The sequence below is a fragment of the Crocodylus porosus genome, unplaced genomic scaffold (assembly GCF_001723895.1).
Source record: "Crocodylus porosus isolate Cpor-Errol unplaced genomic scaffold, CroPor_comp1, whole genome shotgun sequence".
Lineage (NCBI taxonomy): Eukaryota > Metazoa > Chordata > Crocodylia > Crocodylidae > Crocodylus > Crocodylus porosus.
In genome coordinates, this window is record NW_017728915.1 from 7,561,067 (window position 1) to 7,575,227 (window position 14,161).

At 46.7% G+C, this 14,161-nt stretch overlaps 3 protein-coding genes across 4 annotated transcripts in view; 2 read left to right on the forward strand and 1 right to left on the reverse strand.

Annotated features, from left to right (window-relative positions):
* Nucleotides 1-411, reverse strand: part of OGFOD1 (2-oxoglutarate and iron dependent oxygenase domain containing 1) — a 12,151-nt gene extending 11,740 nt beyond the window's left edge. The window contains exon 1 of the mRNA XM_019535413.1: nt 258-411. Coding sequence (XP_019390958.1) covers nt 258-411 — 154 coding nt within the window. The remainder of the gene's footprint in view (nt 1-257) is intronic.
* On the forward strand, nt 295-9,298 carry NUDT21 (nudix hydrolase 21). Its single transcript, XM_019535635.1, has 7 exons — nt 295-528; nt 3,230-3,430; nt 4,430-4,493; nt 5,102-5,191; nt 5,747-5,822; nt 7,359-7,473; nt 8,965-9,298. Exons 1-7 carry the CDS (start codon nt 413-415, stop codon nt 8,984-8,986), a joined length of 684 nt encoding a protein of 227 aa, XP_019391180.1. The 5' UTR covers nt 295-412; the 3' UTR covers nt 8,987-9,298.
* Nucleotides 9,299-12,544: 3,246 nt separating this feature from the next.
* AMFR (autocrine motility factor receptor) overlaps nt 12,545-14,161 on the forward strand; it is a 47,395-nt gene continuing 45,778 nt past the window's right edge. The window contains exon 1 of one of the 2 annotated variants that reach the window (XM_019535637.1): nt 12,545-12,852. In XM_019535637.1, the coding sequence (XP_019391182.1) occupies nt 12,619-12,852 (234 nt within the window). In that variant the 5' untranslated portion in view covers nt 12,545-12,618. The remainder of the gene's footprint in view (nt 12,853-14,161) is intronic. The other variant, XM_019535636.1, reaches the window with a different exon arrangement.

A 14,161-nucleotide genomic window follows, 5' to 3' on the forward strand; every position in this document is an offset into this window, starting at 1 on the left:
CGCGCCTCGCGCTTGCTCCGCTTCTTGCCCGGTGCCTCCTGTGCTGCCTCCCACGGCCCCCGCCGCCCGCTCATGCCTGGCACGCGGGGTAGCCGCGCCGGACTACCGCTCCCGTCGTGCCCCGCGGCTCCAAGACAGCCAACGGGAGCGGGGCCCAGCTCCGAGAGGCGGCCGGTAGGGGTGGGCGGGGCCGCGTTATGGCAGCCAATGGAAAAGCTCAGGCGGGTTGTGCAGTTGCAGGGGTGGGCATGTCGCGCGTTCAATGGCTGACGCTGCCGGAAGTGCTGGCGGGAGCTTCCGGCGTAGCCCTTGGCGCGGCGTGCGGCCCGGCTGCGGTGTTAATGGCGGCGGCTGCTCCCGCCGCTGAGCAGTGATCGCCCGCGCGCTCCCGGCTGGCCGGCGCGGCGCCATCATGTCCGTGGTGCCGCCCAACCGTTCGCAGACCGGCTGGCCCCGCGGGGTCAACCAGTTCGGCAACAAGTACATCCAGCAGACCAAGCCGCTCACGCTGGAGCGCACCATCAACCTGTGAGTGTCCCGGGCCCGGCCGCGGGGCCTGCGCCGGGGTGGAGCTGAGCGGGCAGGCGGGCGGATGGGGCTGAGGGGCAGCCGCGCTCTTGCTCGCGGGAGCGGGGGACGCTGGTTCCCGAGGCGCGCCTCTGCCACGGGCACGGGCTCGCTTGTCTCCGTGGGGCTGCCTCGGCGCCCTTTCCCCGCCCCGTGGAGCGTTGGGACGCCCAGGGGAGGGCGGGGCCGCTAGCTGGAGGCACCCCCGCCCACCCCCGTGTTGTCCCCGCGGGTCGAGGAAGCCGTGGGCTGAGAGACAATGCTCGAGAGTCGGGAGCTTTCCCTGAGTTAAGCTGAGTTTAGCCTGCAGACAGCGGCTCTGCCACTGAGACCTGCACCTGAGTGAGTCTTGCTCCCTGGCCTGTTGATCAGACAGTTCAGGGTTTCGCTGGGATGTTCGGGGACACTCTAGTAGCCCAGTTAGTGCAACGACCCTTTGTTCCCAAACTGTTTTATGCAATTTGTTTCCTGCATATTCACTGTTTTTACTATTACTGACTTCTTACAGGCTACTTATGGAATCAATTTCTTACCATTGGGCATTTTCCTAAAATATATGCATAAGAACACCCATACGATTAAAGCCCCATACCTGCATACCTTTCTTATTACATGCCCTTCTTGTTGCACATCCTTCCTCTCTGTCTGCTCTTTCCACCACTGTCACTATCAGCGCTGATGCTTTGACAAAATGTGCAACTGCTTGCTCGGCTTTAACCGGATAGTGACCTTGCAACACCTCACAGGAGTGGACACCAGCATCTTATGATTACAGTTTCACTCAGCTGTACCTATCCCGATAGCAGGGAGTTGGCCTGGGGTGCAGAAATATCTCATTTGACCTTTGTTTGCTGTTTAGTGTTTGCCCATGGCACGGCACAAACACTGGCACTTAGTTTCTGAACTGGAAGCCATAGGAGGTAACATGGCTTGTGCTTCAGCATTCAAGATTCCTTTGCCAATGTTTTGTAATAGTGCTACCTCAAGAAAGTACTTTCAGTAGGTGACCTGCTGCAGCCGGTCAGATCTTGTGCTGTACAGAGGATTCTGGTGCTTTCTGGTTTGATAAGCAGATTTTTATGGTTGCAGCAACAGCACATGTCAAGTATCATAGCCAATATTTAATCTTAAGTATTGCACCCTAAAAAGATGGCCACTCATTAGTTTGCATGGCTCAGTTTATCTTCACAGCCAGAAGAGATTAGTCTTGCTTAATGTTAACCTTTGGTGATATTGGACTAATCATAGTGTTTCTTTCTGGAGAAAAAATAATCAGCAGGAAACTTAAAATGTGGGACGGTTGGTTGCATGCTACTAGTTGTTGGCTCAAGTTAAGGAATGCGACATGCACTTGAAGAAACCATCGATGTTAGTATGGTGCACATGATTTCATACTGAGAAAATAAATCATATTAAATATTTTGGGGTATATTAAAAAGTGGTAGTATAAGAAAAATATTGAAAAGAAAAATTAAACAGCACCAAGCTACAAGTAAAGATATGAAAATGTAAGAGAATAGTAACATAGAGATTAAAGGTAGCAGCGATCAGAAGGAAGTGACCTGGATATGAGAGAGTTTTGATATTTGAAAAAGTGATGCTTGGTAACAGCATAGTGATGCTGAATAACTCCATATGTGAGAGAAGGCTCTAGTAATTTGGAGGTCTAACCTGCATAGTCTGTGTTGGACAACGGTGGAACTTCCAAAGTAGCACTGCATTTAGGAAATTTGTGCTGTCCCTCAGATTAAGGTCTTAGAAAAGAGAAGCTTTAAATGGATTTCACATGGGATGTTCACAATTACCTTGATGATCCTACCAAATCTTGATTTATTGAGAAATGCATACTGGCATTTTTCACCAGAGCATCTGAATATTACAAATGTAGTGATTCTTAACTAGGGTGCTGTGGTACCCTGTCCTGCATTAAGATCCTTTTGGGGTGCCACAGGATTGTCAACAGTGCAAAGTTAGCACTGTTAGGTCTGCAAACATGATTCACAAGGTAAAGCCAGAGATTGTAAATAGGAATCTGTAGTGTCAAAATTATCTTGACTTGCTTTGGTCTTTTTAAGTTCTTAGCAGCAGAGTTGCTGTATTATTTTTCTTTTGTCAAAAAACAAGTGAAAGCTAAGACCTGGCATTTTCTGAGGGTGAGTCTTAAAAGGTTTGAGAACCACAACATGATTTAAATGACAGATCATCAGACTCTAAGAGATTATTTTACAAGCTTTTACTATAAGAATTGTGAAATAGAAAATAATTCAATTTAGGCTTTAAGAAGCTCTCTTAATTTAGGCAGACACTTAGATCCAGTAGGTCTCAGAGGGGTGGAACCTTTACAGTGAATGCTTTACAGCCATGTGTGGCAAGCTTTAAACATTTGGAGTAGTCAGTCAATGTGACTTTTTTTGTTTTGTTTTTGGTTGTCTTGTATTGGTGGAGTGACAGTTGCTTAAATAACCCCAGATAATTTAATTTGACTTCATACCTCACCTAGAACACAATAAGCACCATATATCATGTCTTATCATAAATGCTGTGAAGCAGGTATCATTCCTGCTCTTGCAAATGCATATGGTGAATGCTACCTGAAGGTTAGTGTGCAATTGTGTACATGAGAACTGATTTAGGTATCTTGGACCTTTTTTCTTTTCTTTAGGTATCCACTTACAAATTATACATTTGGTACAAAGGAGCCGCTTTACGAGAAGGACAGTTCGGTGGCAGCTCGGTTTCAGCGCATGAGGGAAGAATTTGACAAGATTGGAATGAGGCGGACAGTAGAGGGTGTTCTGATTGTACATGAGCACAGGCTGCCCCATGTATTACTATTGCAGCTGGGTACAACATTCTTCAAACTGTAAGTGTCAACTGGTATTGTCAGATGTAAGAGGTCAGCTGGTAAATTGTATGCTACTGTAGTGGTTCAGTGTATATTGACTGTGTGACTACTGCGGTTAATTACATGGGAGTGTTTTGAGGCATCTCTTGCAGACAGCTGATTTCATCTGCTGACCATTTTAATATTTTGTTGGGGCTAGATTTGAACCAGTTAGTGATCTTAATTGCAGAATATGCCATCTACGAGCATATTGATGTTTTCAAAGCTCATCACCAATAGCTATCGGCTCTGGAAAAAGGCCATAATCAAGAGAACTGTTCAAATAAATGTGCTAAGACATTAAAGCTGAATTTAAAAATTAACTTCTTGCACTTTACCTAGTTCCAATTTTTACATCTTAGCATGTAAGGTGAAGGGAGACTAGTTCAGTTTTAGAATTGTGTGAAATTTACAAAGCAGCAGCAAACAGAAAGGGGTGGGGTGGAATTATTGATCCGACCTCTTTCTCAGTGTCAGATTGCATCCCTCCCTGCAAAATAAGTTTTTCAAATTTTTGTGCAGTTCTATCAGTGATGTTTTTGATGGTGTTCGAGTACATAAAAGAGTAGTGCTTCCAGTCAAACCCATACCTTAATCTGCTTTTATCCAGAAACCATTAAGAATTTAGTTATATTTTTTGTTGTCAGACTGTTTCCTACTTAGCCCTACAGATAGATCATGCATGGTTTTTTAATTAACAAACTTTTTGTAGTTATCCTGGAATATATTGGAAGTGATCTCTGCAAAAAAATAAAATAAAATAAAATAAAAATCATAGATGCAGCATGTGCCACCGTTTAAAAGTTCCACCTTGCTGTCTTTACTCTTGCCTATTTGCTCTACTGAAAGCTTGATGATTAATTTATAATCTTTTATAATGGGGCAATGAGACTTCTTTAAATTTGCCTGTTAATGTGTCTGTAAACAAAATAAAACATATATATTTTAACTGTCATCATTTGATTTTTATTTTAATAGACCTGGTGGTGAACTCAATCCAGGAGAAGATGAGGTAGAAGGGCTCAAGCGTTTAATGACAGAGGTCTGTTTTCTTCACTTATCTTTGTTACTGTTGACTTCCAGCTACCATTGACTACTTGATTATTTTGGAATATTTTGGGCCAAAGCATTGAATTAACCATTTCAGCATCTTCTTCTTTTGGGACTTCAGCAATTGTGCACAAGCTCCTCTCTGGAAGTTATTAAAGTACAATATATGTCTTTATTTCTGTATTAGTTGTATTGTGATAGTGCCAGAGAGTTGGAGGATGATCTGTAGGACTTGAGAGTTTGGGGAAGTGGGGCATATAACCCAATTACTGATCAATGCCTCATTGTACTAGACACCGTGCACCCAGTCCAGACTTCATCTGTTCAGATACATGATCGATATACTAGGAAACATATGTTCCTTTTGATTAACTGCCTTCATTATTACCCTCTATCTAACCTGATGAAATCCTGTTGCACTTATTATTATGTCTTTCACATATTTAAAAAAAAAAGTTTCAAATACTATACTTGGTCTTATTAGATGAGGACTGCATGTGCTGATACATTAATTGGTACACAAGTATGCACTGGCATGGAGCATGTAGAGGTGGGGGTTTTTTTGTTTTGTTTTGTTTACTGGAATTGGATTTTTGACAGATCTTGGGGCGTCAAGATGGAGTTCAGCAAGACTGGGTGATTGATGACTGTATTGGCAACTGGTGGAGACCAAATTTTGAACCTCCACAGGTGAGTGTTCATGGCTATATACATTTTTATCTTTGAAAAAACAAAGTAGTAAGGAATATTATCAGTCACAAAAGACTAGGTCTACGTATTAATCAGCCCCTTCTGCCTGCATGCAACTCCAGTGGTTAATTTTGCTGTGTATTTTTGTTTGCTTTCATTAATTTATCTGGTTGTTCAGGAGACTCAAGGTACTTTTTTGCAGAATGTAGTATACTTAGCATGACTGTCCTGTAAACAAGATCATCCCATTTATATTTTTAAACAAATAAAAATAACACTGATGGTTGATGTTATAACTCACCTTTTGTGTTAATTTATCTTACTGTTTCCTTGCTTAATATGTTTTTAGGGTTGCCAACAGTTCAGATTTGGAAAAATTATTTATGTACATTTATGTTTTCAAGCTTTAGTTTTTGCAAATTATATCAGCTATAATTTTTCATTACATATGCAAAAGAATTATCATTGTTAAGGTGTATGTCCAGGTAACTATATACTTTCAAAATGTTGCATAAATATAAACTAATTATTTCCTTTGTTTTATTTTTCTTCCAGTATCCATATATTCCAGCTCATATTACAAAACCTAAAGAGCACAAAAAGCTCTTTTTGGTTCAGCTTCAAGAAAAGGGTAAGAATCTGTAGAAAAGGACTAGAGTTTTTAATTTTGTGTATACCAAGACAGCAATTTTTTGCATTTCATATTTTAAATGTATGGGGTGGTAAATCTGTATTAATAGAAACAGGCTTGCTGCCGCCTCTTACTTTAAATGATAAACTGTGGTGTTTTGCTCAGGTAACAGCTAGAGTAGAACTGTATGGGTGCATCTGCATTAGTTGCTTTACTGTAAAATAGTGTAGTTTACTGTGCAGTAAGCATGTGAGTCTACATGTGCGCATGGTTACTGCACACTAAATCTTGCTAATCACAAGTAAATTTGCTACTTGCAAATGCAAGTAGTAAACTTACTTGCGAGTACTAACAGTACAGTAGCAATCTGTAGACACCTGGCTGGGAGCAAATCTGATGTTGGTCAGCTGGCCACTCAGGGGTGGGAGATGGAGCTCCCTGCAGCTGGGGCAGGGGGACAAGTCCTTTGCTCTGAGATCACAACTGGGGAGTGGGGGCTGGGAGATCCTCATCTCCCAGCCCCGACTTTGCCATTGCAGTCAGAGTGGGAGACTGGGAGACCCTTATTGACCAGTGCTAGCTCCACAGTTGTGGGACTGGTGCTAGGAGACCTTTATACTTATAAGGGTCTCCTAGCCTGAGCCCTGCGATCACAGAGCTGGTGCTGGGAGATAAGGGTCTCCCAGTGCTGGCCTTGTGACCATGGAGCTGCTGCTGGCAGCTTTCTGCTGGTGGGGACTGGGGAGCCTGTTCCCTGCTCAGCTCCATGAATGAAGAACAAGCTCCCCAGCCAGTTTTCCACTTGGTGCTGTGCTCATGAAGCTGAGTGGGAAAGAGGCTTCCCAACCTCTATCCTGCTGTCACAGAGCTGGGGTTGGGAACTGTCTTAGTCAGACAGGTCCTAGCCTTGTGCCCTGATTGGCTGCTAGCTGTCCCACTTTTGGATTGGGGTAGGGGGCTGGAACTGCCCCTCCCCTGCAGCTGTTTCCAAGTCCCTTGCCCCTGATTGGGGAGCTGGGGCCAGGAGCTCCCTGCTGCTGGGGTAGGGGGACATTGTCCTCACACAGCAGGAGGCGGCCACCAGGGACAGAGTGTAATGTTCCAGGCCTGGCCAGGAGACGGCTGTCTCCTGGCCCAGTGCTCCCTGCCAGTCCCTGGGCTAGCATCCAAGGGGAGCCTAGAGTTGCCACTGGTGATGGCAGGAGTCCATGGCAGGTCCCCAGGAGGCGGGAGCAGTTTGTTGCCATTAGAACCAAATCTGCTCCTGCTTCTTTGCACATGTGGATGTGTGCCTGAAAGTGTTTACTCATGAGTAAACTGCTCCAGCATCAAATGCACATGTAGACGTACCCCATATGTACAAAATCCCAGTCTAACAGCACTATATTTGATTATAAAATAAGCCCATTGGAATACTATGGCTTTGGATACCAAGTAATCTTGCATTTTAGGGGTGGGAATGTAGCAAAACCTCAGCTTAATGTTCTTTGAAACAAGTGGCCCTTCATTAATATCGTCTTCGTGGATTTTTTTTAGCTTTGTTTGCAGTCCCAAAAAATTACAAGCTCGTGGCTGCACCTTTGTTTGAACTTTATGACAATGCACCAGGCTATGGACCCATAATTTCCAGCCTTCCTCAACTTTTAAGCAGGTATAGTGATTTATTTGTATGCCAGTAACGCCTAAGAGCCTTGGTTACAGACTAGGTGCAGGAACTTGAAATTTAAGTATAAAGATAGGAGACATGACAGAGCAGGGGTGGGCAAAATGCAGCCCACAGGCCAGATGTGGCCCTCTAAGCCATTCTATCTGGCCTGCAAGGCCCCTAAAAATTTTAGAAAATTAATATTAATCTGCCCTGGGCTGCCTGTTATGCAGCCCTAGATGGCTTGCCAAAACTAAGTAAGCAGCCCTCTGCCCAAAATAATTGCCTGCCCCGTGATAGAAGCATGTGGAAGTGCAAAGAAGCATGAAGCAGTATTGGTCAGCACAATAGCTGGTGGTAACAGCACATAAGCAGCTGGTCTGTTTTAAGGAGTTCTTTTTGGTCATCCCAGCAATGGAGATGTTTGCATGTACTTATGGGGAAATGGTTCTAGTGGGGAGGGGACTAAGGTGCTTGTCTGAAAATTGAATGAATGGGTGAAGCGTCCACATTGCAGCTTCTGTGCTGATTTCTCACAGATATCACTTTCAATTTGAAGAAAATAAACACTTTTAGCCTGCTTTACTGAAAATAGACTACCTTGTCAGCCTCCAGAGCTTACTTACCTTATTCTTTGTTCTGTGTGCTGCTGAACATCTACCGAAGTAATTTGCTGTGCATCCCACAGTTCGTTAGTTCTCTGTCAATGAAAGAAGCTACATTTTTCAGTCATAGTCACCCAAATGCATGGAATAATTTCTTATATTATTACGAGAAGTCAAAGCTGGTACCATCTTTAACAGGCTTGGACCTCTCTTTTTTGTTCCTCATTTCCCTATTCCTCTGCTTCCAGCCTTAGCCAAGTGGGTTTTTATCTTTCCTACATATAGATTAGAAAGGAAGTTTGTACCATAGCATCTAACAAAATGCTGATCCTTAGATAAACAGAAGTTGTAATGATGTAATCTGCTATTTCTGCAGGAGCCTAATGCACAGCTAAATTTCTAAATGATATGTGCTTGCTTAAAAGATGCTTAAAAAAAAAAAAAGCATCTGAAAACTGAGAGATGCACACTACTTTCACAAGAATGTTAAGTTCCCTAGTGCCTGCATACCAATCTCTTAGCGCACAGTAAGCCTTATTTTTTAACAGCTGAACTCTAGTTGTTCATATGTGACCCTGGAATGTTTTGTTGGCTAGTAATCTCCTGGTGGGTGCACAACTCATCTTGGCTTTTCTGTTATCTGAGAGATTATAAAGGTTTGAGAAGAACCAGTTCTACAAGATTGCACCCCTCAATATACTGACTGAGCATAGTGGCTGACTGGTATAGACAATACTTGCTGGCTGTTGTGAAAAATGTCTTTGCTTTTTATCAGATGTATGTTAGTCAAGAGTAGGAATTGTGCATTGCATGCTCATTTTAACACCTCTTTAAATATCACCAATAAAAATAACTCTTAAGTGGCACAATTATATCTTCTTTTCTATTTTAGGTTCAATTTTATTTACAACTGAATTCTATTCTAACTGAAGAGTGTGGTAGAAGAAGCCGTCTCTGTGAGCACAGCTTTAAGATGTAGAGGAAAGAATACATGTGATGCAAGGATTTTTTTATGTCTCTCTCTCTTCTTTACCCCCCTGCTCTCCCCTTTTTGCCCCTTCCCCCACCCACCTTTAATGTCACAATTTTCTATTGTAAGAACAGAAGTGAATCTCGACTGTTTAGATAGTGGGATGGCAAATGTGATTCAGTGTTTTAATCCATTTTCATTGTAATATTCACCTGACTTTTTTTTTTCTACAACATTAAACAAAATGGATAAGTCTCATTTGTTTAAGATGTCTTCCTGAAGGTGGGTGGGAGACTTAAATCTCTTGCTTTCTTGGCACAGGTTGAGGACAAGAGTAAATCTGGTTCTGCCAACCAATAAGCCCCCACAAATGTTGCAAGGAGGGATGATCTTTCATGTTAACTATGCATTGCATCAAAGGCTAGAATTCTGGCTGGAGGTCTGAATGACTTAAAAACAATAACCCAGCAATTTATTTGTTTTGTAAAGAGTGGAAATACTGAGTGGCAATGTGGACCAAGGCAGAAAGCAATACTGATGACTGGTGGAGTGACTTGACTGCTCATTACTAGGGATCTGGGTTTTTCGTTACCCGTGGAAAAATAGAGAAAAATGTGGATTTCCTCCTTTACTCAAGAAAACCGTGGATTTCTCATTTTAAAGGAGAAACATGCAGATTTTGCACTCTTGCAGAGAGCTTTCTGCAGGCCGGCAGAGTTCCAGCCTGCAAGGGGCTGGGGGGGGCGGAGCAGGAGGACGACGGTCAGGCAGGGGCCTCCATGTGCAGGACAGCAGCTCCTGCAGGTAAGTTTGGGTGGGGAGGGAGGGATTGAGGCCCCCATGGGGCGGGGGGCAGTGAGTTGGACAGGGCTGGGGCTGCTCCCCAGCCAGGTGGTATGTGGGGCCCGGGGCTGGAATGTGTGGCTGCAGGTTGGTCCTGTGGCCTGCTAATCTGTGCATATGGCAGGGGTGGGCTGCCTGCTGTGGGCTCTGACTCCCCACTCTGCTGCCTTCCTCTTGGGGTCTCTGCAGCCCAGCAGGTGGGACCCGGTGTGGCAGGGCAGAGTGCGGAAGTTCCTTGCCGCTGTAAGCCCTGTGTTCTGGTGAGGCATTCCCTGCCCATTCGGCAGGAACAGGGAAAGCAGCATGGGGTTGTAACCCCTCGCTGCTGCAGGGTGGTCAGAGGGCACATTGCCAGGGTAGCATGGAGCTTGCAGCGGGAAGGAGCTTCCCCATCCAGCCCTGCTTTGCCCTGCCACAGAGTCCCATCCCCTGGGCTGCAGATGCCCAGGGGAGGCAGCAGGGTGGGGAGTCTGAGCCTGTAGCAGGCATCCTGCACCCGCCCCCTCATGGGCTCCACTCCAGCCATACTGCCTGTTGGGGGGAGAGGGAGCCAGTCTCTGCTATGCTGTGGCAGCTGGGGCTTGGGCACTGCTGTGGGGGGCAGAGGGCTGTGGACCCGGGTCCCTTGCTCTGTAGCCCTGGCAGCTGGGGACTCCCTCCAGCTGGGCTGGGGGAGCAGGGGGCCATGGGGAGGAGTGATGGGCACTGGCAGGGCCCAGGTGGTGGAGTGGGGCAGGGAGTGAGAGACACTGGCAGGGCTCAGGGGCTTTAGGTGGGGAGTGAGAGGCCTGGACCTGTGTTCTGTGAGCTAAGGGGACAGGGGGAGCTCTGATTTTTTTTCCATAATAAAAGATCCCAAATCAAATACCAAAATGTATAGGTATTTAGAATTTATCTTATTATAGTGATTGAAGCATTGGTAGGCTTCCAAATTGCTTTAAAAATATGCATGTATCAATTAAACACTGTGTTCATCAGAGAATTTGTGATTTTTCTTTTTTTTTTAATTGGAAAACCAGGATCCAGGCTCATTACAGATCTCTGTAGATGTTGACCCAAAATTTTTAATACAAGTGTCTTATATTAAATAATCTCTGCAATCCAGGTACAATACAGAAATGATCTAAAAAGCCCTAAAGAAGACTCTTTTTGATCCAGGGGGCCATGGCTATAGAACTGAAACTGGGTTAAGCCAATACACTTAAGAAGTGTACACACTTGTTACCTGGGACCCGTTGCCTTATTGTGCAGAGCTCCTTTAGTTGAATTGCTTATTTGTTCTCTCATAATGGAGTGTTCAAGTTTGGAATGTTTCCTCAACACATCTCTACCTACTGCAAGTATTAAACATGTTAGAACTAGGGTTTGGTTTTGTTTTTTGTAGGGGTGCACCGATAAAGGATTTTTTTGACTGATATTGATAGCCAATTATTAACCAGCCATATTGGCTGATACTGATTGGGGTGTCAAACTCATCTGGCTTCACAGGCTGGATCAGGGCTGTTGGGCTTGTCTGCAGGCTGGATCAAGCCATGCTTGGACCCAGTGCGCAAGGCCAGTCTGGTGGGATGCTGTATGCAGTGTGCAGATCCTGTGCTGTGTGCAGCTGGTCCAGCCCCATGGGCAGCATATGCTGGCTCCACTCTGGGGCTTCCTCTGCATGTGGTGCCTGGGGCTGGCACTGGGCATGCACTGCATGGGGTGCTCTGTTGGACTAGCTCTGCATGCTAGCTTGGGGGCTGGCCTGGAACGGGCCCCAGGCTGTCTGCACACACATTGGAACAAATATTTAGGGCTAGTCTGGAACCTACCCATTCAGCACACATTGTTGAGGACATTGGAAGTGCGCTCTGAAATGGGGCCTGTGGGTGCTACACATGGCATGGGGGGATGGACCAGCTGCACACACTGCATGTAGTACAGGAGACTGGCATGGTGCATGCACTGCATGCAGTGCCCTGCTGGCCAAGCTCTGGTGTGGCTCCATGATTATTTCTTATGGGTAACAGGACATCACAATATGAAGTGCTGAAAAATATATGGTGAATATTAAAAAAGCAAGAAATAAATGTAGAGTACTGTTATAGTTTAAAATTGCCAAGTACTAGTAAGTAAGGACAGTTTTCTCAACCAAACAAAACCCAAGTGTGGGCTAATGGTTTTGTTAATATAAAAGCTGGATAATTTACTGTCCTGCTGCCAGCAGAAATGGCCCCAAATACCACAGTATCCTAGACCTGAGTTCCTGTTCCCACAAGCCTCCCCTGCCCTGTTTGAAGCCACCTCATGCTTTTGACCTATAAAAATATCCAAGTCGTGCGGGGACAGCTGTTTCCTCACCCTTATTGCATAATCCCCCCCAAGGTTCAGACGAGCCGCCGGATTACTGTGAGACTAAGGGAAGAGCTTTGTGAGAGGTGCCGAGCCGGCGCTTTCCCGGGCAGCGCCGAGTTACAGGAGGCGAGGTGGAGGGAGGCTTGGGGAGAACGGTTTTTACAACGGCAGGGTCTGGTCCTCTACCTTCCTGGACGTCTTCCCGTCGCTGCGCTGGGCCTGCTCTTAGGCCGTGCAACCCGAAGCCAGCTGAAAGGCCCGCCTCCCAGCGTCCGCTCAGTCCGCGCCGGCTTCCGCCGCTTCCCCGCCCCGCCCCCCGGCCGCGGCGGCGCTCGGGAGCGGGGAGCGCGCAGGCCGCTGGGAGGTGGCGGGGCCGAGCTGGGCTGAGAGGTGGTCGTGATGCCGCTGCTGTTCCTGGAGCGTTTGCCCTGGCCCAGCCTGCGCACGTACGCGGGGCTCAGCGCCCTGGCGCTGCTCGGCTGTGTCCTCAGTGCCTACCGCGCCCTCAGCCAGGTCACCGCCGCCCGGCACGGGCCCGGGCCCGAGCCCCAGCCCCAGCCCAGCCCGAGTCGCGCCGGGCCGCTGCCGCTGGATGTCGCCTACTACCTGCTGTCGGACAGCCTCTGTGTCTGGGTGAGCGCAGAACCGGCTGCTGCACAGGCCCCGGGGCCCGGGCGGCTTCTGGCTGGGTAGGAGGGGCCAGGGCTGGGTGCTTCAGCAGGGGGACCAGGGCGGGCTGGGCCTCTGCTGCCTGTGTGGGGGCCGGGAGCGAGGCTGCCCCGTTCTCACCAGCGCCGGCAGGTTTGTCTCAGCCCCGCACCGGCCCTGGGAGAGCTCAGTCTTGCTGCCCTTGCAGGCCCTCGTGGAGGCTGCCCAGACTGGTGGCAAGGTTGTTCCCTGCTTTCAAGGAGCCGGGGGGGGGGGAATGCCTCCTCTGTGTGTGTGAGGATTACTTTGTACCTGTGGCTGATCTGCATTTATTGCATGGTTCACCAGTGGGTTCGTGATATACGTAAGGCAGGGGGTCCCTACCAATCACTGCATCAGTCATGCAATTTGTTGGTTAAATTCCACAATCAATGCAGACTGATCGTACTTGTAAAGTAATTCTCACACCATACAAATGTCCCCCTACCTAGAAAGACCCTAGCAGCTCCCAAGGGAATGCTTGAAAATATGTAATCCTATAGCTGGTTTCTGTCCAGCTTTCATATGAAGGTGTGGCAGGGCCTTGCAGGCAGCTTGGTACCTACTTGTGGGGGGTTCAGAGGATACTCTTTGAGGCCTTTGCTCTTCAGGAATAGGTTCTTGTATAGGTATGGGTTGAGCATCTCCTAGGACATCCCTCAAACTTTTCAACTGGTACTTGTAGTAAAATAATACAAGTTCTTCAATGGGTGGTCCAATGTGTACACAGTTTTTACAGTCTAGGAAACCTTTTTGGTGGAGGGAAGAAACAATGTTGGCAACTTGTGGAAGGCAGGCAGGGGTGACTCCTTTGTGGTCTCTGAGCAGGTGCTCTGGGGTTGGTGGGGTGAGGCACTTTAATTAGAGTGGCTCTCAGGAGCTGCTCTAATAAAAATCCTTGCAGTGTCTCGTGTATTCAGTGTCCTGTGCTTCAAAATGGCAGCGAGGATGCTTTAACTAAAACACGTTTGACAAGCTTTAGTTAAAGCGCCTCCACTGCTGTTTTGAAATGCAGAGACCCCAAATACACATGACACTAAGGCTGCTGGAGTGTTCTAATTGGAGCACTCCGGCAGCCTCAGTGTCATATGTATTCAGCTTCCCTGTGTTTCAAAATGGCAATGGGGTGCTTAACTAAAGCTCAGTTGGGCAGACTCGATTTGATAATCTAGTCTGCTACAATGCATTCTAATTAGAGCACATTGGAGCAGGCATTGGGAACATGCGTAGATGCCCTCAGGGAAAGGAAAGTAAA